Here is a 24,561-nt window from a genome sequence, read left to right as displayed (position 1 = left end):
TTTAGGGGAAATGTTGTCCATAGAAATGGCGAGAGATTGCCAGAAGGGCAAAGCAACATCGCACAGACTTGGGGTTTGAAATGGCATAGAACCTTGTAAAATGTGGGATCTGCCTATCTGATTTTCATGAGAATGACAATTGTACATATAAGCGTTTTGTTTCATAACCGATTTTGGCAAAAGTAACTGTGGTGTAACAAAAAAAGCACCTTCATAAAACACCCACATTAAAACTGATGTCACTTCCCTGGATCCAATCTTCTTACAGGGAGGCGGCAACATCCACAGCCTGACCTATCCTACCTTAGAGGTATGTCCAGGTTATTTCCGTCCACATAGTAAAAATCCTCTGAGGTCATCCTGCTTATAAAAGGAGGAAGCATGGAGAGAGTGAGGACATTCAAAAATCCAAACTTTAAAATCCAGACATTCAACATTCACCCTGCAAGACTCCAGACTCCAGAGCCAGGCTAGAGGTAGCTGATCCATATCCAGGCAGAACCTCCTATCCAGAACTAAACCCTACAAAAATCCCAATAATTCAGGGAGAAAGGAGCAAAGGCTCCGGACCCCTTTGGGAGAATCCAGTGACCAGACCTGTCTTTGCCCAGCTGATGCACCCCGCTGTCCACTGTGACCAGACCCTGGTTGCCTCGCTGTTCCCTTAAAGGAGAGCCCGGCTGCTGTGCAGTGACCAGATCTTTGTCCCGCTGTCCAGCAACCCGGTTAGCTGTCCAAACTACCCAATTCAAGTGCATTTTGTAAATATCACCCCTCCCCAGTAACGAAAAAGCTGCATACACCGTTCTGTTACCTTGCATTCTGTCTAACCCCATAAGAAATCCTACAAGTACCTTAAATTGTCAGAATCTTCTATGTATCCTGTCCTTAGAAGAATCCGTATTAGTCTCCATGTGTTAGCGTAATTCTTTCCAAATCATTTCAGTCCGTTATGTAAGTCCTTAGTACTATTTTGAATAATTAAATTAATTTCCCATAGAGATGAACACGCTGTGAATCTGTTAACCTTGCAAATTATCCTCCTTGTGTACTGTCTTTCTTTAAATATCTAGCCACTAAAATATAGTTGCAGTTAAACAAATCATTTTGCTAACAAAACCGAGTTTGCCCATGAAAGTGTTTCCCTTTAAAAATCCTATTTTCCTTCCCTTTTAAAGAATCCCATAATGTCACCCATCAAGAGTCACCCTTTCACTTTAGTATCATACCTGTATCATACCTTTTATGCGCCTGTATACCCCATCAGGACAACCGATTTTCGATTCTGTCTGTTTTGCTCATTTCTGAAGCTGTTTGCTTGTTTTAAACCAGTGAAAAGAAATTGCAATTATGACACGTGTGATTCTTGCTGCACTGTTTTTCCTTCCCAAAGTCAATTTTCTAACCTGTATGCATGTTGTTTAGTGCCTTGCCTTGTAGCTTGTAAGTTCTCTTGTCTCTTTAGTACAGCCACACAAATTCCTGTCTTATCCATTCAACCGCACATGTAAAATAACTATTCCGAGTTCCATTTCGCTCAATTTCAAGGGTTTTCAATCCGATTTTGGCCTCCCGTTCAGGGGTGTTAGGTTCGGATTTTCAATCTGATTTTTGCCTAGTATGCCGGACTCCTTGCTACTCCTCTCCACTCACACAAAGCTTGGTTAACAGGGGTTTGAGGGAGTGTTGCAGGGGAAATGCATAACCGTGGAGCCATTTAAAAGTATTACCCAAAAAGTAATCTTGCTTTCATTCATTTTTGCAATGATGTGTTTGATGTCAAAAAATTAAATTAAGAGTATCCTATCATTTTACTGTGTTATTATCACCACACTGGTGATTGCTGCCTTATATTGAATCTGTTTGATTTTCATTAGAAATTTTTAAATATATATTGCATTATTACACACCGGGCTGGTTCATGGTCCATTGCGACACGGGGTGTACGTCAAGGGGGTTGTGAGACGGGTTGGCTGCCTTCTGAAAACTGAATCCGAAATCAATAAAATTAAAAGCCTATTTATTGTGCACCACACCCCTGGCCAGTGGAGAGAGTCATGGTCTGGAGTGTGCTGTGTCTTTAAATCCGTGACAATATGGATTGACAATTCATGTAAATACGATGCATCATTTCTGCTACTCATTTTCCTTGTTATACTTTAACTGTGCAACTCCCCTTGGCTAAAATGATTGTTAACTCACACTGTACTGCTGTAATCGTTTGATATTAAGAATGCGCCCAGATACCCCTGGGTTAGGTGCGCAATACAAATAACCAAATAAATAAATAAATGATGGCATAACCTGAAGATCCTGTGAGTCTCACGCCTCTGCTCGGAATGGTGACTGCTGCAGCGCAGTAGCCCAAAAGGGAGCTGGCTAGTCCACAGTGGTTCAGGAACACTTCCAAAGGCTTCAAAGGCATGGATCCGTGAGCAGGGGTCGAGACTGGTTGTTCCCACCTGTCCAAGAGTTGAAGCACCAACGAAGATCTTCTGAGATCAGGTAGAGGAGCAGGGCTTCATCGTGCCAATCACTGGAGTCGATGCTGATTAGCTGCAGGGATCGTCCTCCGGTTGTAAACACGCTTGCTTTTTTTTCCGTTGAAGTTTTGGTTCCAACAATGATCTGGTGAATAGCTGCAGCAGTCCTACTTTAAGCCAAAATTCAGGAGGGTGCCTGCCCAAGCCTACCAGTGGTAAGGATCTGCAACATTCAAACAACCCACGGTTGTCCAAACCTGGACAAACACTGGTCATTACATCGGTCCAGCAACAGACTTTTGGGTGCCAGATGCTATGACCTGGGACCAGACAGTCCAAGCCCTCTCTGGCTCACACATGCAAAGGCCACTAGCCCGCAAAAATAGCAGCTTTCAGGGATTACCTTGTATGGCATTTCCTGACCTGAAATCATGAAGAAGGGCAAAGGACAAGATGGCCAAAGAACAAGCACAAATCTCGTGCCAAGGCCATTTTAGGGTGCTAGCAACCTTTTGTACCCTTTCATGGTAAATGGAAAAGTGTATGAGTATGAAATCAGAAACATTGTAAAAACCACACAGCTGCCACTAGCTTCTCTTTGGCACATTGTCAAAGTAAATAAAAAGCCATCAGATAAAAAGTTGAGGATACAAAGTATCTTGGCTGCCCTTCACTGTAATGTGATGTATGCAATAGTAAAATTACAAGAATTCCAAAAGAGAGACAAAGGGGCTCATTATAGGTTTGCCAGTATCCTGCCGGTAATTCCTGGCGAGATACCGGCAAACCTACGTACCGTTTCCACCACCTGATATCCTGGTATTACTGGTAAACCGGTGCCGGAGAATAGCTCTGGAAGCAAGGCGATGCAGAGCAACACAGGTTCGATCCCCAGGTCCGCGCTTAGAAACCTCTGGGTATTAAGCACGTTATAAAAAACCAATTACAATTACCTGCATTGTTTTGCCAGTGAGGGCCTGATTTACTTCCAGCTCTTGGCTGGAGGTAAATCAGTGACCCCCACCGGGAAATTTGTACTTTGGCGGTGCAGTAAATGTGGCGATAATGGATTTATCACCACTTTTCCTGGCACCTTTACTGCACCGCCAAACCTATAATGACCCCCCAAGTATCTAAGTACTGACAGTTTTAGGGACTAGTTGGTTTCCCCATAAGTATCCGCAAAATAGGCAACCAAAGTAAAGCAGAAGGCTTTACTGACCTCCAAACGTCAGGACAGGGTTAAAAAAATAGGCATAAAGACGCGGTCCTATATGAATTTATGGAGGGCAAGGTGCAAGAAGAAAAACTTTCCTAACATAGAGGGGAGGCGGACATTTGGGAATCCTCATTGTACTGTCACTAGGGGGCTGTGGACCGGGCAGCTCCTCCTCACTCAAAAATGCTCCTGTTCCTCCCCTACCAGATTGTCACACATTGTAGCCATACAGTCTGCCTCTCAAATCCTTTCCACATCCTCATAACTGTCTGGGTTTTTGTGTTCTTTCTGGAAATAGATTAAAATGAAGAAAAAAATGTAATCTTTTAGTGGCATTATCACCAAGAGAGAGAGTACTGTTATTTTTGCAGATGTAACTAATGGTAGACAGAAGCAGTAGAATTGCTTTAAAGTGTCACACACTTTGTCATGCGAATGACAGTCCGATGACAAAGACTCCTTGCTGTAGAATTAAACGCACACAGCTTGTGTGCCTCAAAACCTCATTGACCGGGTGACTTGTAATATAATACTTCAAAGGAAAGGACAACCTTAGATCTGTCATTTTGCTTTGAGCATAATTGTGATCATACAAAAGTTCCTTATGATAGATCATTTCAGTTAGTGCTTGTTTTTGCACATTACAGTGAATGCATTTTTGTTATTATCAGCATGTCTATATACTTATTACACATTATTTTCTTTCTCTGCAGGCTTTCCAAAGAAGAAAACATGTTTTTGTGGGAGATGCGCTATTACTGCCATGAGCATAAAAACAGTCTCCCAAAAATATTAACAGGTGTCCCTAACTGGTATGGGTCAAATTTGTCTGAGGTCTATGCTCTCATCAATCAGTGGCCTCCACTAGCTCCTGTAAATGCAATGGAGTTGCTTGACTCAAGGTAAGTAATGGAGAACAAACAACAAGTAAATAAAACATATGTATGTGAAGTGAAACTTTGGCTAGTTTGTTTTTTGGCACATGCTGTGCATAGGACGGTATCTAGTGGTAGGTGGCGGAGTATTGCATTCTGTTTTCGAGTTTCGAAAAGGGATGTCAACTGGGTGTGCTTTTATTACTATCCCTGTGTAACGTGTATTATACCCATGATCCGTCACAGGTCGGGGTCCACCAGATATTTTTTTTTTTTTGCCATTGTGATTGGTTGCATATGCGGAGCTCGTAGCTTTGCTACTAGAGATAGATTGCAGCTTTAAAACGAATTCACATCCGATATTGCTATCTTATCTCAGTCGTCTCGATGAACGATTCTCCAAGGTCTGGCGACTACTGCTGGAAACTTTGAATTCACATTCTCAACTACTGGCTGTGGCCTTCACCAGGCTTCGGCCTTTGCATTTGGGAGAGCGGGGGGTCCTTCCACATTTACATTCTTTTATAGAATTCCTTTTTCCGCTTTGTTTTCTACTAATATTTGTCTAGCTGCTGCTTGAATTCTGTCCTTCCTGTAATAGAACATTTCCCTGGAAAGATGCACACTGAGTGTGTAACAATTACTTTCCACGCAATCACGCTGAATGGCGTTCGATTACTGCAAGCTTTCTACACCGGAAATGCTTAAAGACAGGGGCACTAAGTGGTGGGTCGGCCTACGCCATGCAAGCCAAATCCCATTCTCCCACCATCGCTATTGGTTTGCATGAATGTTCGGGAGGATTCTCAGACATGTGCTAATTCCCTTCTACCTTCGAGATCCCCAGTTCTTTTGCTGGACTTTAGGACTTTTTATTTTTATCCTGGAGAGAGTGAGACCTTTTTCCCCACTCTCTCATGTATTTTTCTGTGGTTTGAACAGAGTTTCTTTTGTTTTTGGAGTCTGACAAACTCCATAGGCATCATCTTTTTACATTGTGACACAGAGCACCTTCAGTGCAGTGTCACATAAACATCCTTTGGATTTCTGCTAAGGTTTGAATACCTTCTCTTGGATAGCTACTGTTTCCAAGAGCAGTGAAGTGAAATTGACTATACTTACTTTTAACTCTTTATAGACCTAGCACACACTATCTTACAATAGGGTGCTCGAGGGGTTACTTAGTTTAGTATCCCCTTTGTCTATCTTCTCATGTAACATTTTTATGTTGCCCTTTCTACAATTAATGGCTGGTGGCAGTGGTTTACTTTTTTCTACCATTGAGTGTTTCTACTGCGGGCTGCAATTGCAGCTGCAGTAAAAGCACACATGGGTGCCCATTTTGTCAAAATGGCCCGGTCTTCTTTTTTGGCCATCTCTTGTTGGAAAGGTCCTTCTTGAAATTTACTCTGCGTGCCAAACCAGGTTTGGTCCCTTTGTTCGTGTTGTCTTTGGCAGTATTCACAGGTGAAGCCTGCATCTGGGTCCAGCGTGTCTGGCAGGGCAGGAAGCAAGGGAGGTGCCCGAAACTCACTGTGCTTTAGTCTCTTTAGTTACAGGAATGCACCCAAAGGTGATTGGCTGGCTGGCTGTCTGTCCTTGGAGGACAACCACCCTGCTGTGTGATTGGCAGCTAGGTTGCGAATGAATGGGAAACACCTGCACAAAAGGCAAGGTTGTTTAGACAGAAGGCATAGTCGACCACTGGACGTAGGAATCCGAAGAAGAACTTGGAAGAGACACTTGCTGCAACTCCTGGACCGTTGGTTGGCCCGGTGAAGCCCTGCTGCAGTGCTGAAGCTCAGAATTCGCCTCGACTAGAGAAGCCCTGCAAAGGACAACTTCTCCCCTTGGGTTGGAGTCCTCTGAGAGCTAGCTGTACTTCCATTGCTGCTGCAAGAACCGATTGCCAGGGAGAGGAACACCAGAATCGAGTGTGTCGTTTTAAAGTCAGACCCAAGCTCCAGGAAGATCCTCCGGGCTCCCCTGAAGCAGGACTAACCAAGTCTGAGTCACCTCAACAGAGTGCTGGACCCCAGAAGCAAGGGAAGCCCACAAGCTATCTGAGAACCGCAGTGGTGCTTTTCACGAGAAGCTGAAACCGCGAAGTGCCGCTGATCTGAAGTTTGCCCATTGCTGCTGCCGACTTTCGAATCATAGTATAGGAGTCCACAGACTTCCTCCCTCTTGTCCCTGCGACTGAGGCCCAGGAACAACAGGATCTGCAGACTACAACAGGAACAGAAGCCAGCTGGAATCAATTTCTTCAGACCTAAGGTACTGTAAAACTAAGGGATACTTACCTCTTATTGTAGCATTGCTAGCTCTCAGTTGAGACTTGCTTTAGCTGGCCCTTGCAGAGTTGTTTGCAGCTTTGCCCATCACACGCCTCCCAGGTTGTGGCCCAACAGTGATTTCTTTTTCAGCAAAAACTCAACATTGCGCAAGACTTTTTACTTACCTCCAAGAAGACGACTCCAGCTCCCCTAGACTGTGCTCAAGTAACATTGGCTATCCTCGCTCCCTGAAGACTCTTCTAACCTCTGACTTGGTTTTGATCTGTCCCTCCAAAAAGTCACATTCTTTATTTGTGTAGCTGGGAAAGAGTTAATCTACATTGCATTGGTGGGCTCAAACGTACTCGTACACTGTTTGAGAAACTTGTTAACCATCGTTTCTTCCCTCTAACTTTTTTGTTTTTACACCAACCTCAGTATTGCTCTAAATGTACCAGTGATATATCGATGTCCACAGTGTCCTAGTTATTTAAGTCACCTTGGGGTGCAGGAAGTGTCTGTTGTGCCATCCCAAATGGGTATTTACTGATTTATTGAAACTGAGAGTGGGTCGTTTTGAAGTATATTTTAAGTGTTACATATTTGCTCTCTTCTAAAGAAAGCTTATTCCAACGGACTGTTAAATAAATAATTGTTTAATCAAGAAACCTTGAGCATAAGTTTTATTTGACAACTTGTCACTGTGAAAGTTTGTTACAACCCTTCAGTTCACATTGACCCCTCTTGAGATAAGCCTGGCTGCTCAGTCCCTCTACAAACTTGTGTAGTACATGCTTATACCAAAGGTTGTGTTAACTATTGCCAAGAGGTTACGGCTGGTGCAGTTTCCCACAGGGTCCACTAACAATGAGGAAGAGCTCAGCCACTACGACTCCGTTTCCAAAGCCAAAGACTTACAAGGCAGGCCGAAAGCACTGCTATGGGAAGGTCCACTGGTGAAAAAGGCACACTTGCATTCACGCACAACCCCAAGCCAGCCTTTGACTGGATCGTCGAAAGGGGCTTCCTAGTCAACTACACTTTTGTCGAAAGTGGTCGAACCCTTGTGTTCGAAGTCCACTGCGCTTTCGCATTTGCGATTGCTGCATGGCTATAAATCCAAAGAAAAACAATTTGCCGCCCATAAACACCCACCGATTGAGTTACATCTAAATGGCAGTCAAACATATTTCCAAATACAAACATGGGGAAAAACACACTAAATCAACTCCACAGATACCTTCACAGCTGTCTAGGTCCCCTGTCACTACACCAGTAACCTCCTACTAAGGTTATTATATCTATTTATTGTAATATGTTTTAGTATATAAAACTTTGCACATTTTTCAATACAAACTTACATAAACTTAATCTAATATCATGCTTGATATCAATTCATTCCATCAATTAATTTAATTGTTTGCAATTCATTACTTTAAGTTCTAATCCTTTACATCGCAATAACCCAACAACAATTAAAATAATCCCCCCCCCTTACTAAAATTTCTAATTAAAACATCACCAAACTATCACCTTTAGTCTATTGACTAATTTATCATCAACAGTATTCAAACGCTGTGTTATTCTGTGCTCACTGACCCAGATCCAACTAGCTACCCATTCAGTTTGTCTGAAACTGTTAGCCAGACCCTATATACATCCAAATGTAGTCTTTTACTTTGTGTTACAGCAGTGTCGCCAAAAGGCATTAGTTTGAATTGTGTCCAGGCAATGGGCATACTCTCCCAGATATTTCATATAGGTATGTCCCAGTATCGAGCACTCAGTTAGGACATGTTTTTGAGTATCTAACACCTGAGGATTTCTGCAAATCCGGCAAACTATCAGCTTTCAATGATCTACCGGTCACTGCAAAAACAGGTACCTGATTTAAACAGAAAAGAAGTATAAATCGCTGAAGATGCTAAGATGGGCAAATTATTAAATATGGCTGTGGCTTCTTATAGGTGTAGAGCATTTCTGATGCAAAACCATAGCTGCTTAAAGCAGACAAATGTTTTTCCCTGAGTCCCATAGATCAATGTATTTATACAATTACTTTTTCAATTCATGTATCTCTTGCAGCTAATCAGGTGTTCAACCCAGAAATTTAAAAAATTTAACTATGCTAGATTAGTATGCCAGTTTGCATTTGTTAATATAGGAAGCAAGCCCCACATTATACATAAAGTGGGATGATTCACCACACATCTTAGTCTGTAAGTATATCAATGCCTGTCTTTTCAAAACCATTGATTCTAAGGCGAGCTGCCCAAGTTCAAGCCTAATGATGGCCATTGGCACACATTGAGGCAAATCCAACATTTATCTCCAAAATGTAACCTCCAAACGATGTAACCACTCAAGGTCAATCATAGTCAAACTTTCCAATCCATAGATAATGGCCTGAACAAAACACTGCAAATATAATAGTCTTGCTCCATCCAAAGTGTAAACCCCCTGTCCGTGCTACAAACAGGTACATTATAGACATCAGTTGGGCTGCCTTCCTTATACAAGCATTTTTGCATACTTCATATCCCCTATGGGTTTCCAATTCAACTCCTAGATATTTGTACTCTAATGCATACTGAATTACTTCACTCGTGACTATCAGAAGTGGTTTTGCAACATTTCTTTTTTTAACTTTGTTTTTATTGACATCATACATATAAGGTAGGGTGCACGGGCAATCCCTGCCAGCAATACATTGAGCAAACATAGATGGCAGTTTACATTTTTAATTTTTTTTTAATCTTAACCGCCAACTCCCCTCCACCCCCCCTCAACTTTTTGAACATACCAGGTCTAGAGGTTTTGCGGCTTATAGAAGCTACAGAGAGAACATTCGGAAATCAATATGTTATTAGACATACAATTTGACATAATGGGGTCAGATCAGTTCACAGCGAGTAGGGGGCCCAAGCTGGGTCCCTGGGGTTAGTGGAGAGACGTGTAAAATGGAGGCGTTGAGGGAAGTACTTTACAGACGCATAGAGATGCAGTCGTCATTAAGAAGCACTGCAGTCCATTCCTGTACAAAATCCGACATGGTGTCATTTGTTATCGCAGAGAGTTTTTCATAGGTGAAGATCGACCTAAGTTTACAAAGCCATTCCTCCTTGGATGGAGCTAGGACATTTTTCAATTTTTGAGCTAGTGCTAGCCTCCCTGCCCTCAACATGGCCCCAATGACCCTTGGGAATGCAGACTGTTCTGTCTCCGGCATAGGAGTACCCGGGGAGTACCCTTCTATGTCCTTGATCCAGCTGAGCAGTTCCGACCAATACACCTGAATGACCGGGCATCCCCACCACATGTGAAACCAAGTGCCCCGTTGTTGACATGTCCTGGGGCAAAAGGGGGACACCTCTTTAAACATTTTGGACAGGGTGGCTGGAGGGCGATGCCATGAATGGAGTATCTTAAAGCTATGTTCCATGGCAACGGTGTACAGTGAACCCGTGAATATAGATTTAAAGATTGCCGTCCATGTGTGGTCGTCCAGCGTCATGCTCAACCTTTCTTCCCATTTTCGTTTGAAGGGCTGCCTACCCTCCAGATTAGCCATTATCAATGTGCCATAAAACTTAGACAGGGAGCCTTTCCGGGAGGTGCTTTTAGCTAGGACAGTTTCAAAAGGTGTGAGGGGGCGTTTGAGGTTGGCGGCCCACCGAGGGTGGGTCAGGATCCCTTTCAGGCGGAAATATTCAAAAACTGAGGGCGGGTTGTCGCCCAATGCCTCAGTCAGCTGATCATATTCTATGAAACCCTCCTCCCGAGAGAGTTGAGCAACCCTCTCCAGGCCCAAGTCCGACCATACCTGTGTGTCACTAAAGCCCCTGGTGTCTAGATCGGTGGGGGGACCCCACAGTGATGTTAAAGGGGACGGCCAGGATGACAGCAGCTTGTTGTCCTTGTTCGGCTTCCAGACTGCCCAGGGGGCCGCTAAGGTTGGGTGCGTTCTGAGGTGGGGGGGAGGGCCTTAGGGGGGGCCCATAGCAGGTCCCTGACTTTTTTCGGTTGGGTGTGGACATCCTCAATGAAAGTCCAGTATGTCCCCAGGTCGTCCCTCATGTGCTCTAACATCACCCGGAGTTGAGCTGCTTTGCAGTAAAGTCTAAAGTCCGGGAGGCCAAATCCACCATGAGACTTGGGAAGAGTTAAGGTAGAAAATTTGACCCTTGTTCTTTTGCCCGCCCAGATGAACTGAAGGATTCGGGACTGTACTGTCTTATAGAAGGCCTCCGGGATCACCACAGGGAGGGCCGCAAAGAGGTAGATTAGGCGGGGCAGGATATTCATTTTAACCGTGACCATACGCCCAAACCAGGAGTGTGTGAGAGGTGCCCATCGTTTCAGATAACTACTATTCTTGGCCAAGATCCCCGGGAAGTTACATTGATAGAGTTGTGACAGATCCCTCGGGATGGTGGTGCCGAAATACCTGGTGGAAACCCGCTCTATTCTCACTCCCAGGATTTCGGAGTTACCCCCGATGTCATGGTCCCCGGGACCCATGGGCATAATGCTAGACTTGGAAGTGTTCACCTTAAGCCCCGAAAAGGTGCCATAGTAGTCTATAAGTCCAAATAATCGGGGTAGAGAGTCCTGAAGGTTAGTTAGATATCCCAGGATATCGTCTGCAAACAGGGAGAGTTTAAAGTCACAATTGTCACATCTAATCCCTGTGATTTCCTGGTCAGCTCTGATCGCTATAGCCAGGGGCTCTATTGCCAAGGCGTAGAGAAGGGGAGACAAGGGACAGTCCTGACGGGTGTCTCTAGGTAGGGCTCTGAGGTGCCACCATTAACCAAGACTCTTGCCGAGGGACCGTTGTAAAGTGCTGAAACCCAACCACAGAAGTTGTCCCCCAGACTCATTTTTCGGAGGACTTTACCCAAATAAGGCCACTCGATGCGGTTCAAGGCCTTTTCCGAATCTAGTGAGAGGATATAGCCTTCCACCCCCTGCCTTGAAGCTTCATGCATAAGATCGAGTCTTCCGTATGTTATCAGATCCCTGATGACCCGGGATAAAGCCCACTTGATCTCTGTGTACTAGGGAAGGGAGGAGTCTCGCCAGTCTGTTTGCTAAAAGTTTGGCCAGTATCTTTACATCAGCGTTGAGGAGGGATATAGGGCGGTATGATTGGCACTGAGAGGGGTTCTTCCCTTCCTTGGGGAGCACTACTATCAGAGCGGACATCATCGTGGGTGGGAGGGAGCCCAGTTCCAGTGCCGAGTTGAAGATTCTGGCCATGAACGGGACGGGGCCAACGTAGACCAGTAGGTCTTGTAAAACAGTGAACCCATCATCCCCCGGGACTGTTCCACTCTTCAAAGAGGATATGGTGTCTATTATTTCTTGTGGGGTTATGGGAAGTTCTAGTGTTTCTGACTTGTCGGGAGAGAGGGCCGGGAATCGGGCGGGAGTCCAGGAAGCCGTCTATTTTGGTCCCGTCCCCTGCATACTCCGAGCCATACAGCCATTCATAATATTGTCTGAATTGCTCAGCTATCTTGCTGTCTCACTGTCGAGTCCCCTTCCGGGGTGCAGATGGAGTTCACCCTCCTACTATTTGAGCTCACGGAGCCTCCAAGCTAGTATCTTATCCGCTTTTTCCCCCTTTTCCATGTATTTCTGTTTCAAGAAAGACAGCTTCCTTTCCGTTTGTCCCACCTGGAGGTCCGCCAGCCCAGAACGCAATCTTTGTAGTTCCTCCCATTGTCCGGAGAACATCTGCGTTTTCAGTTTCCCCCCCGTTGGATAGTATCTATCTTTTCCCTCAATAGCTTCTCCTCGTGGCCCCTCTCCCTCTTTTTCTTGAACCTATCTCGATAAGGACGCCCCTAATGGTTGCCTTGAATGCTTCCCAGACACCCATGACGCCAACCTCATTGTCATTGGCAGAGAATTAATCTTTTATGGCTTCTAAAAGGGTTTGGCGTACTTCCTTATCATGCAGGAGGAGGTCGTTGCACCTCCACAGGGATCCAGATGCGGGGGCTGGGGGAAATGCCCAATTTTATTTTAACCAAATCGTGATCAGACCAAGGGACAATCTCCACCCCCGAGTCCGTAACCTCACCCCAGAGCGTGGCGTCAACCAGAATGTAATTGATATGGGAGAATGTGGCATTAGGCTTTGAGTAGAAGGTAAAGTCAGGGGCCCTCATTACAACTCAGGCGTTAAGGGTTAACGCCACCGTTAACCCTTAACGCCCGATTCCCACCTTAACGCCTGCTTTTTGCAGGCGTTAAGTTCCATGGTGCTAAGGCACCTTGGTGCTAATTACGGCACCGTAATTTACGGTGCCGTAATTAGCGCCTTCCCCACTCCCATTATGCCCTATGGGGCAAAAATGGGAATGGGGAAGGGAAAATGGGAAATGGGGATTTACCGCCCCACTCACCTCGTAATGGGGCGGTAAATCCGCCATCCACCATGGTGTAAACGTAGTTTACACCATGGTGGTAAAGTTGGTGCACTTAGCACCTCAGTTGTAATGAGGGCCAGGGTCTCGGCCTTGCTTAATGGGGTGCGTATCACTCAAGACCAATTCTCCATTGACTTCTTGGAAAACCTCTGCCAGCTTTTTGTGGTAACGCAAGTTTGGACATGGATTTACTGACTTCCTATCCCTCTCGGGGCAAAAAAACATGTTAAACTCCCCACCTACCAATAGGGTGCCCTCGGAGAAAGCCATAATTTTGTCTTTCATCCCTTCCCAAAAGATATCCTGTGCCTCGTTTGGAGCATAAATACAAACCAGGGTAAACAGCCGGCCCCTCACCTCCCCCTTGACCATAATATATCGTCCTTCCAGGTCCAACTTCTGAGCTTTGGCCACGAAGTGGGCCCCGGGAGAAACCAGGAGGGCCACTCCGCGTTTTTTAGCCCAGAAGGACGCCACATACACCTGATCAATGTTCTTAGCCCTTAGCTTAGGTTCCTTGCCCCAAACCCAGTGAGTTTCTTGTACAAACAGGAAATGAAGGCAGAGCCTTGAAAATTCTCTCACCACCAGCGACCTCTTTGTAGGTGAGTTAAGCCCACGTACGTTTAACGACCCCACTGTCAAGAATTGGAGAGAATCATTGCTGGGGTACCCCTTGGGGAGGGTGCTCGCTCTTCCAAGTCGCCGGCGGGGGCTTCTGCTCTCGCCGGACTCCGATGAGGTCTGGCCCCCCGGTAGGAGCGGGGGCCGGGGAAGTTGAGGGGGCAAACCAGCTCTCCAATGGGCCCTCCTGGGCCGAAGCCCAGGGACGCAGTGCAGGCCTCCGCACCCGATGCGCTGCTCCGGGGTGCGGCCCCAATGGCGGGAAGTAGCCCAAAGCGTTGCGCTGCCCTGCCTGGGCTCTGTGGGGCACGGGAGACCGCTGCAGTCAAGTGTTGGGGGGGGGGGGGAGGGGTTGCTCTCCCCACTCAGTCCGATGAAGTTGCAGGCCTCACCTTATCCACGTCTCTCCGTTGTTTTCGTGCGGAGCTGCGCCGCCGGGGGAGGCGGGGCACTCCCTCCCTCCTATCTTCGCGGGCTCACTGCGCAGCAAAGGCGCCACGTCGGGAGACCGGAGTTGGGGTATTCAGGTGCCCCACGGTGGTAGAAGGCTGCGGTGGGGGTCGGCACTTCACTCCAGGGGGTTCTGGGGGGGCTCAAGTCCCAAAAACGGCATTCTCCGGAGGAGACTAATGGAGATGCGTCAGTGCAACTCTGCGCCCCCTGGTGGTTCCTCTTTGCAACATTTCTGGGTGTGAATTACCTTAATTTGTTAATCATAAATGGAAGCAAAATTAAGATATATTCAGCATACTTCCTAAGTCCTCGGCTGCCCGACTTAGCCCAGCAAATGTGTGATCCAGTAACACTATATCTGCATAGGTTAATACTTGGCATTTTACAGTATCGATCTTCTGAGGACAGCATGCTGAGTCAGCCAGTATACCTGGCAAATCGGGCAAGTACAAATTGAAGAGGAGGCAGGCCAAGATGCACCCCTGCTTTACCCCAGCACCAATGGGAATGTTCGCTGTCAAGGCTCACTCACTGTGCAACCTGACCCTAAATGTAGTACTGGTATGGAGTAGTTTCACAAAGTGCAAAATCTTTGGTGGACAACCAAGAAACTCCAACTTCTACCACAACCTAGCTCTCTCTACCAGATCGGAGGCTGGTCTAACATCTATGAAGAGAGCATATATACCAGTTGTCTCCTTCTGTCGTGCTCTCCCGTTAGATAATCTAACAATCTAAGGTTATGTAAGGTAGAATACCTGGGAGGAAAACCACACTGACATATATCTAATAAACCAGTATTATCCACTCACCTCTGCATGCTCTGTAATACAAATGTAGAATACAACTTCCCTGTAGAGTCGAACATCGATAGTAATCGATAAATGTCGGGTGATAAAGGGGACCCGTTCTTCAACACTGGGATCATAATTGACGTTCGCTAAGATAAAGGTATCTTACCTTCTACGGTTACTAACACTTTGTCCAAATCCCTGCCTGGTAAAAGATCTGTAGATCCTGAAGAATTGTTTCCCCTTCCTGAAGCCCCAAGTACAGGTACATGGACAAAGGATACATTTGAGAAAACTATGGACAAGGTGTCAGAGTTTGTAACCTTTATGGAAAGATGCCCAAATAAACAATAAACTGTTTTCCTAGATGAGGGGGAGCCACCTTCCACGTCCCCTAGATGTCTCTGAAGATACTCCTAACATTTTTCAAGATGCCCAAGACAATCGGGCTGATTTATTGTAACTCCAAGACCAAAGAGATAAAGAGCAGAGTATTTAGCAAGGGGATCATGGTACTTGGCCAGCAACTCCCACTCATGATCCCCTAGATGAGCCAGATGATATTTTTAGTGATGACGACGAGACTTGTCTCCTATTGATGATCAACTCCTTTTTAATCTGCTTAAAAGAGCAGCAGAGCATTTTCAAATCCAGTCTTGGGACACAATATAAGATCCTGACTTTGTAGAAGACATCTTACAGGAGAAAAATGCTGTCAGCCAGACAATTCCCCTATTAAACTCGATCAAGAAGAGAATTGCACCGTCCCTTCTCACACCATCCCTCACATGGGCTGTAAACCCACGAGTGGAGAACATTTTCAAACCTGCATCAACTATTTAGGGTCATGTAACACCTGACTCACTGGTAGTTACTATCGCTAGAAAGCATGCTGAAGTGCCACTATTGCATACCAAGGCGCCTCCAGATAAAGAATGCAAAAAGCTTTATGCTTTAGGCAAGAGGGTCACTGCTTCAGCCACTTACTCGGCATGTATTGCCAATAACACTACTCTGTTGGCAAGCTACAGCAATGTTCAGTGGGGTTTACTCCAGAATAACTTAATGGACATCCCCTAGCCAACCAAGTCTCAATTCGTGATCACCATTAAAGTTGGTAGACAGGTTACCCATAATATCTTGGAAAATACCCTAGACTCCACAGAAACAGCAGGCAGAGTCCTTGCACAGGCAACCTTATTTATTTATTGGACATTTGTATGGCGCCTGTACACAATTGTTTCCAGGTGCCAATATTAAAGAGCCACTCTTGGCTGCGTAATTCTGGTTTCAAGCCAGAAACTCGGGCCACCCTAATTAACAAGCCTATTGAGGAATCAGTCTTGTTTGGCAATGCAGGGGGGATGAGGCTTTAGAGACCGCAAAGAAGGGACACAACACGATAAAGACCCTAAGCCAAATTTCGAACAAGCTGTATGTTCAACGCTGAGTTTTCAACACCCATAGTCTATTTTGTTCTCTAGCCTTCTCCAGACCCACTCGTGCAGGGTTCTCATCAGGTTCCTCTTGTTGGCACACACCCCAGAGTACACAATCTACTTGCCAGACCTCACAATTCTGAGGTTTCAAGACGAGGCAAACGTAGAAGTAGGAGTGCAGCATCTAGAGGCTCCCCTACCCCTGCCAGTAAATTACTTTCCCATCAAGGTTCCATCCCATGCATCTCCAGTCGGAGGTTGAATTTTTTTATTCACCTACGCATGGGAGGAGATAACCTCAGACCAGTGGGTGCTGACTACCATGACAGACGGATACTCAATAGAATTTCTTTTAAAACCTTGTTACCATCTGCCGAAAAACAGAAGGATGCCGAAAGAACATCAGCGCATCCTGCAAGCAGAAGTGTAGACATTACTATAGAAGGGAGCCATAGAACTCGTCCGTTTTCTAGAGGTAAACTAGGGTATTTATTCAGTGTACTTCCTTGTACCCAAAAATTACTTAACCATGCGCCCTGTATTAGATCTGCGTCCTGCAAACAAGTATGTGAAGCCACTAACATTCAGAATGACTACACTGCAGGAGGTAATCCCTCTGCTCAAACAGGGGGATTACATGGCAACATTGGACATGAAAGATGCCTACTTTCATATTTGTGTTGCCAGCGCACAGGAAGTTCCTACGGTTCAAAGTAGGAAGCACTCATGATCAATTCAAAGTACTTCCATTCGGCACAGCCTCAGCGCCAAGAGTATTCAGCAAGGTTCTAGCAGTGGTGGTGACGGCCCACTTTCGCAGAACATCCATTCCTGTGCATACTTCTCTAAACGACTGGCCAATCACAGGAGACATTACCCAAGCTTGTCTACAGAATACCCAAAATACAATCAACCTACTTTTCCAATTAGGGTTCTCAATCAACAAGACAGTGTCAAGTCTTGTTTCTTGCCAAGTAAAATAATTCCTTGGAGCTTTTATTCAAACAAAGGATGATCTTGTCTTCTCTTCCCCTCCAACGAGAGGGTCCAGAATATGCGTTTCCAAATTTCACAATAAATAGCCAATCAGAAAACTGTACGCAAGGCCATGCGCCTGCTCAGAATGATGGCTTCCTGCATTTACCTAGTTCCTCACGCCTGCATGCGTTAAATACAAGAGTGGCTTGTAAGACAATGGTCTCAATCAAGCGGTCAGTGGGGTGATCTAGTGGTTGTCTGTCTCTAGTTCTGTCTCTGCAGTGGTGGTCAAGAGAAAACCTTCTGAAAGGGAAATAATTCACCACACTGGTACTAGAGGCCACTCTTACCACAGACACTACCCCATCAGGGTGGGGAGCACATTCTCTCCATCATATAGCGCATGGCATGTTGGCTCAGACACTAGCAAGCAAGCACATCAAACTGTTAGAGCTTCTAGCAGTGGTCAAAGCTCTCAAAGCCTTTCAAGACCAGCTACAAAGGAAGACAGTTCTAGTCCTTACAGACAGCACTACAGACGTTTTTTCTATTAACAAACGGGGGCAGGACACACTCCAGGACTGTCCAAACTACCCCGAAACATGTGGAATTTGGGGCTGAGCCAATTTTCCTCCCGTCACATGTTCCAGTTCCACAGTCTTCTAGCAGATGTCATCAGCAGAAATGTACAAATTCCCATAGAGCACGAATGGCAGTTGCATGCTTACATTTTAAACTAAGTCTTCACAGAATGGGGCCATCTAGACATAGATCTCTTTGCAACGCATGAGAATGCCCAGTGCCAAGACTATGCATCCATGTATCCCCAGACAGGGCCCAAGGGCAACACACTGTGGATGAATTGGTCAGAGAGATTTTCATATGCTTTTCCCTCAACATCACTTCTAAATCAAATCCACAAGTTGCACCAGGAACATGTCAATACGATCTTAATAGCGCCAATGTTCGCACATCCAACATGGTTCTCACACCTGTTGAAAATGTCACTTTGCCCGCCAGTCAAACTACTGTGCCCTTACAACATGTTATCCCAGCATCATGGGACAACACTCCATCCATGTCTACAGACACTGAGCTTGGCTCCCGTAGTCATAAAGTTTAGACATTTAAATGTGCCCCAAAGATGTATGGACATCTTAAAGGAGACACATAAACCCAACAGAAGACACTACTATTTCAACAAGTTGAAGCACTTTGTCTTATGGTGCAAAACACATGCCATCAATCCCATTGACTGCTCCCATTCACATATAGCTTTATCTTCTGGAGTCCGGATTAGTCTTTAATTCTCGTAAAGTTCAGCTAGCAGCACTTTCAGCATACAACACCTCTCAAAGTAAAGTATCATGGGGGGAGGCTACAGTAGTTAAAGCCTTTACTGCAGCGGTTTAAAGACTCTGTCCCCTTATTTTCAAATCCACTCTCTGATGGGACATAAATGTTGTCCTTAACCAAACTCATGGGTACCCCCTTTTGAGCCTATGCATAAAACCAATCTTAAACATCTCACTTATAAGACTGTTTTTCTTGTAGCTATTACCTCAATAAGGAAGGTCAGTGAACTGCAGGCTCTCTCAGTTCAAGGACAAAGTAGTGTTACCTGCGCAGCCACGTTTCTCTCCTGAATTTATTTCAAGGTTTCATGTCAATTAATCCATAGAACTTCCAGATTTCATCAGAAATTCACAAAATTCAGCAGAGAGAATCCTCTGTACACTGGACGTCAGGAGGGCAGTAATGTATTACCTAATCAAAACAAAAACATTTAGGAAAACAGATCAATTCTTTGTTTTCCTCGACGCAGGAAGAGGTGGGGACCATGTCCTAAGTCTGCAATTGTCAAACCCGTGCACAGACTCTGATTAACAAGTCGAGCTAGTAAGGCTCATCCACTAACCTGAACCAGATGAGCGTCTTGTGCGAATGAGGGAAGTCTCCAGTGACCCTGCGCCCTTCTCTCTAATTCACAGAGCGGTGGGAGCTGAGCCCCCAGGGAAATCCTCTGGGGAAGGAAACCCCGGTGAAGCTTGGATCTCTGTATCTCTTCAGGCAGTAGTTCAGTTCTTGAATGTAGGTCGGGGAAATCTTAGCTTCTGCTTTAATCCTGGCAAATGGGGCCGGCCTTAAAAAGGTGAGAAAGGATAGTGTGAGTATCTATTAGTCCCACTCTATAGCTTGTAACGAGAAAGGAGAAGGATTACCCTTATAAAGGAAAGGCTGGTGAGTCCTTTGTAGGTAGCTCTGTTACTGCTGGCTGGAATAGCTCCCTGATGCTACAGGAGGACAGGCACTACAAATCAAATTAGCTAGCATTTAGTGAAAGAGCAGAGGCTTGAAGAGAAAGGGAGGAGATGCTTGAGAAGCCTACCTGTGTGTGGCCGAAAAAAGTGTGCATATTCAGTTGAGAGAGTCTGGGTGTGCTGTGACAGCTCTCCACGCATGCTGTCGGCTTGCAGTGTAACAGACTCTGAAAACTGAAGGTCGGATCTGCAGAAGGATCGAATGTAGCAAGAGAGTTAGAATTCCAGAGGAACTAGAAACAGAAGGTTTGTACGGGGCAAAGCGAAACGGATTGACGTACCGTTGCTAGGCAAAGGACCAGCGTCCGATGTAAACCAGGAATTGTTGGTTTTGCGAAACTCACTTGGCCAGGATGGGAAGCTGAGACGGATTGCTGAAAGGAGAGAGGGGAGCGAACGATCGCAGTGAACAAAGGTCAACAAAGCTTAGAACCCTAGTTTCGAACGTATGGAGCATCTTGCATGGAGAGTAGCGACGCACTGCCGTCGAGTCACAGCTTCCAGATATGCTTTCCTCGTACTCCCGGGGGTGTGGCCATGAATGGGAGCATTGAGAACACTGCAATGCTCTTTGCAGAGCAAGCCACCACCTTGGGAGAGGCCCTAGTAACTAAGGCAACTCGGCGCCACTGATGACAAAGAGACCATCGTACCCCCAGGGCCATGACAGCAATTTTGGATTGTCAAATGTATCCAAATATGTTATTTTTTGTCCAAAAGAACATTACCATTCACGCCCAAGGCACACTCAAGTTGAGGCACAGGGCCAAGTCTAGCTTTCATTGCAAATGCTCCTTTAGATGCTATTTGCAAGGCAGCTACTTGGAGTTCTTTTCACCCCTTCACATAGCATTACTGCTTAAATGCACATTCACAGAGTGAATCAGACAGGTGGGCGAGGGGGTTTTAATACATCTTTTTGCCACTGTATCATGTAATCATTCTCCGGGTGCTGCTTGCTAATCTATGCAAAGCATGTGATTCAAAGCAGATCCGCAAGCTTCAGAAGACATATATTACATGCCTGTAATAATCTTTCCGACGCTTGTATCTGCTTAGATTCACATGCGCCCACCCTTCCTCCCCTCTTGTAGTTGAAGGTCCATATACATTTTACAGATTTCTTTCCTGTACTCATGCATACACTTCATGCTCCCTAATGGCAGAAATAAAACAATCTGAGGACCTCGACCATGGGGTACAGTACACGTCACATTAGGGATAGCATTACACACATGCCCAGACGACGTCCCTTTTTCGAACTTCGAAAACCAGTCATGCAATACTCTGCACTTATCTCTAGATGTCTGCCTATGCAAAAGATGTGAATCTAAGCAGATACAAGCATCAGAAAGACAATTACAGGTATGTAATACATTTCATATATTATTGTTTGTGTTAGCCACCCTATAGTTAAGATTAGTCGGACTCCCATAGGAACCCCTTAAAATTCTATTGTTAATAACTTTTGATTTGAGTAACGGATTTGACTGAAATTTCTAAAGTGATTAGGAACTTGTGCTCCCCCCTCTCCCTACTGCTATGTTTCATAAAGATACGTTAATAAAGAAGAAAGTTATTAAAAAGATAAAACAAATTTGTTTCCAATGTTGTGGCCAACTTCCCATTAATTTTCCCATAGACAAAGGTGCATTTTTCGCCGAAGCGCACAGGCCAAACCGTTGGACAGATTTGGACCAGGTCTGAGACAACTTGGCCACGAAGCCTTGACTTGCGATCCATTCTTGGTTTGGGGTTATTCTGTGTAGTAGTTATTTAAATATTTGACGGAGAAGGGGGTGCTCCCTTCTCAAATAGTTATATCTTGAAGGGACTCAAAACTCAGTGTTTTTAAAAACGAAACAGCCGCCATGTTTTTCTCTTGATCCGAGAGTTATAGCCGAGGATATGGGAAAATCAAATGCAGGGAAAAAGTCATAAGGCTAGAGGTGGAGGGGGGGGGGGCTAGAGGGCACCAAGTGCAATTTGGGAGTTGGAGGGGGGTCTAGGGATTGAGTTTGCAACACAACGCTTTCTGTAGCCTTGGTTATATTTGCGAATAGCCAACATCTCAAAGCAAACTACATCATAGAAACAGCGTGTGTTGTGGGGGGAAAGGGAGAGGGCAGGGGAGGTGTGGAGGCCATCTGGGGAGGGGGAGGTGTTGGCACAGATGAGGGGGGCAGTTGGTGAGGGCTCGAGGGGCAGGAAAGCATTTTTTTACACCCATTTTTCCGATATTCGTGGCTTTATTGGAGGCTTTAAAGGACTGCGGATAGCCGAGGGTATGTGTAGTTTATTAACCACGGTTACAGATTTAAAAATATATATATATTTATACACTTATAGTGACATTGGGGGTGAACAATCTCCCATCCATGCAGTAACCAGTACAGACCCTGCTTACCTTCAATGTGAGGAAGGGGCCAGCCTCCTCAGGCCATTTTGCCCAATAAATGAGCCAACCTTACAAGACCACTAAGAGAATCAGGCCTGCCCTTTTCTTGCTTTGACGCTAACATGGTCAGTCCCGCGTTGAGGCTAAGCAGGGTCAGTCCCGGTTACTTCATGGATGGGTGACCAAATGGGCATCTGAATTTATTTCATTTTTTTAAACTGTGCTTCCATCAGTCCTTTAAAGTTTTGCACTCTGAGACCATTTGTTGCCTTTTGCTGAATTACATTCTGGTATTTGTAGTCTCACAGTCAAGATGAGTGGAATAATTCTGCAATTGTACACTTTCTGCCTAACATAGTTCTAAAAGGATTTATATATTTGAGTGACACTATGGTATGTGCACTTTTCAAGTTAGGTTTATAAAGTAGAATATTGTTGAAAGTCAGACATGGGGGTGAGGAGGGGAAATGATGAGAGGGCAAATAAGTCATGAGTATTTGCCCACGATGTGGCAAGAGAGTTTGCAATCCTGGACAATGGTGCAGTTATTTTCCCGATTGTGGCTGCTTTTCAGGGCACCGGTAAAGGACAAATTTGGGTCATAAGGGAGGCATGGTATCACAAGTATGACACTAACACAAGAGGTACACGTTGTAAAACCTTATTCAATTTCAGGGTTGGAAAAACTCCTGCTTTGACCTATATTTATGATAAGAGTAGTCTCTACCATCAAATAATAAATAAAACACAGTCCTAGTAAGTCTTTGTTAAATCAAAATGGCATATACTAACCAAACCTAATGCCTGCCCTATCTCTTATACAGAAAGTGTGTAAAGGGGAATATGTATGCAAAGGAAAATCAGTGTTCAAGATGGCTGAGTCAGCTCGCCTCCTCACGCTGGTCAGCACGGAGTAAGGCGGCCTTCGTAAACAGGATGACACACTCTGGCTCAGGTTCTCAAAGCAAGGCAGTTCAAAAAGTTGGTCGAGGCCCACATGTCCTTCCACTTTAGTCACTTATTCCAGTTCACCAAAATGTCTTTCACAGTTCAACCAAAAGGTCACATAGGTCAATAAACAAGTACCTCATTCAGCGCAGATCTCCCTCGGCCGGGCTCTGACCTCGCAATCACAGAACTTGCAGGGGTCCACTTCCCCAGGCTTTATTCACATTAGTTAAGGGATCCCTTGGCCTAACTTGTTCCACACTTCCAGTCTCATTCAGTCAGGCTCTGACCTTTTACTGATGTTGAAGACTCAAAATGTGCGATGCTTTTACCATAGACCTCTGCAGGACCATTTTGACTTTCGTTTCAGCTCACACTCTTTATTTGCCCCAGTGTCTCTTGGTATTGGTAGTCGCATTCCATAAGCACAAAAGTTCAAAGAAATCTTTCTCTTCAAGTATTCAACTTTTCACTTCCCCTTTTGACTGGAGTTACCGTTTCGCAGAGACTTACGGGTGGGCTACTTCCTTTTGCTGGACTACTCCGCTACTCTATCACTGGCTTCACAGTTATCAGCCACTTAAGTTCATCACTGGTTAGCTTTCTTTCAGGTCTCATCAGCATGTGCGCAACCTTCAATTGTGAGGTACACTGTTGCGGCTTCAATCTTTCTTTGACAAAAACTGGCCTTTCATGTCTTTCACTAACTCACTGGTTGTGCGCATTCCTTTCTTGTATTCTTGTCTTTGCGGCTTTGGTTCATGAGTCAAGCTTAATACCACAGGTTTGGCCTTATCTCGCCAACTCTGTCGTTCACCCAGGAGGGTACTGGCGTCCTTCAAACACAATGCAGTCTTCTTTTCTGGGTTTTGGCCTTCTCTGTGTATCCTTCACAGCTCTTCGGAAGCGACAATCTCCTGCAGGGATCTCCTGGGTTTCCCTACCCTTTGCTCTTGTCCCTTGATCGGTCGTCTTGCTCCAGTAAGTTTGCCTTCGCCTCAGAAGTTCTGCTCCTTCTCATGTTCCACCTTGCTCTGTGTGTGTCTCTATGTTCTGCCTTTTATCCGTATGGGGAGAGCTAATGGGTATCGGATGTATGTGATTAAAGTCAAGTGCCTGACTTTGCTGACCCGATTAGCGGGACATGTCCAGTGAGATGTGTAAGGGTTAGCCTCTTTACTCTGTCACCTTCTTCCTCGGCCTAGTGTTTGTGTAGAAAGGGGGGGGTTGGGATGTTGGAGGATCCTAAAAAATAGGATGGGGCATGGGTACGGGAAAGGGGGGAATACCACGTCTCACCATCGGTTGCCTCACCC

The 24,561-nt window shown here is 45.3% G+C and overlaps 1 protein-coding gene across 1 annotated transcript in view; it reads left to right on the top strand.

Moving 5' to 3' along the window:
- Positions 1 to 24,561, top strand: part of PIK3C2A (phosphatidylinositol-4-phosphate 3-kinase catalytic subunit type 2 alpha) — a 2,027,647-nt gene that overhangs the window by 912,662 nt on the left and 1,090,424 nt on the right. Inside the window, exon 16 of the mRNA XM_069623772.1 lies at positions 4,416 to 4,604. Coding sequence (XP_069479873.1) covers positions 4,416 to 4,604 — 189 coding nt within the window. The remainder of the gene's footprint in view (positions 1 to 4,415; positions 4,605 to 24,561) is intronic.

This window comes from Ambystoma mexicanum, chromosome 11, assembly GCF_040938575.1.
Source record: "Ambystoma mexicanum isolate Mex_15411 chromosome 11, UKY_AmexF1_1, whole genome shotgun sequence".
Classification (NCBI taxonomy): Eukaryota; Metazoa; Chordata; class Amphibia; order Caudata; family Ambystomatidae; genus Ambystoma; species Ambystoma mexicanum.
Note: the sequence above shows the minus strand (reverse complement) of the source record. Positions and strands in the feature narration are given on the sequence as shown.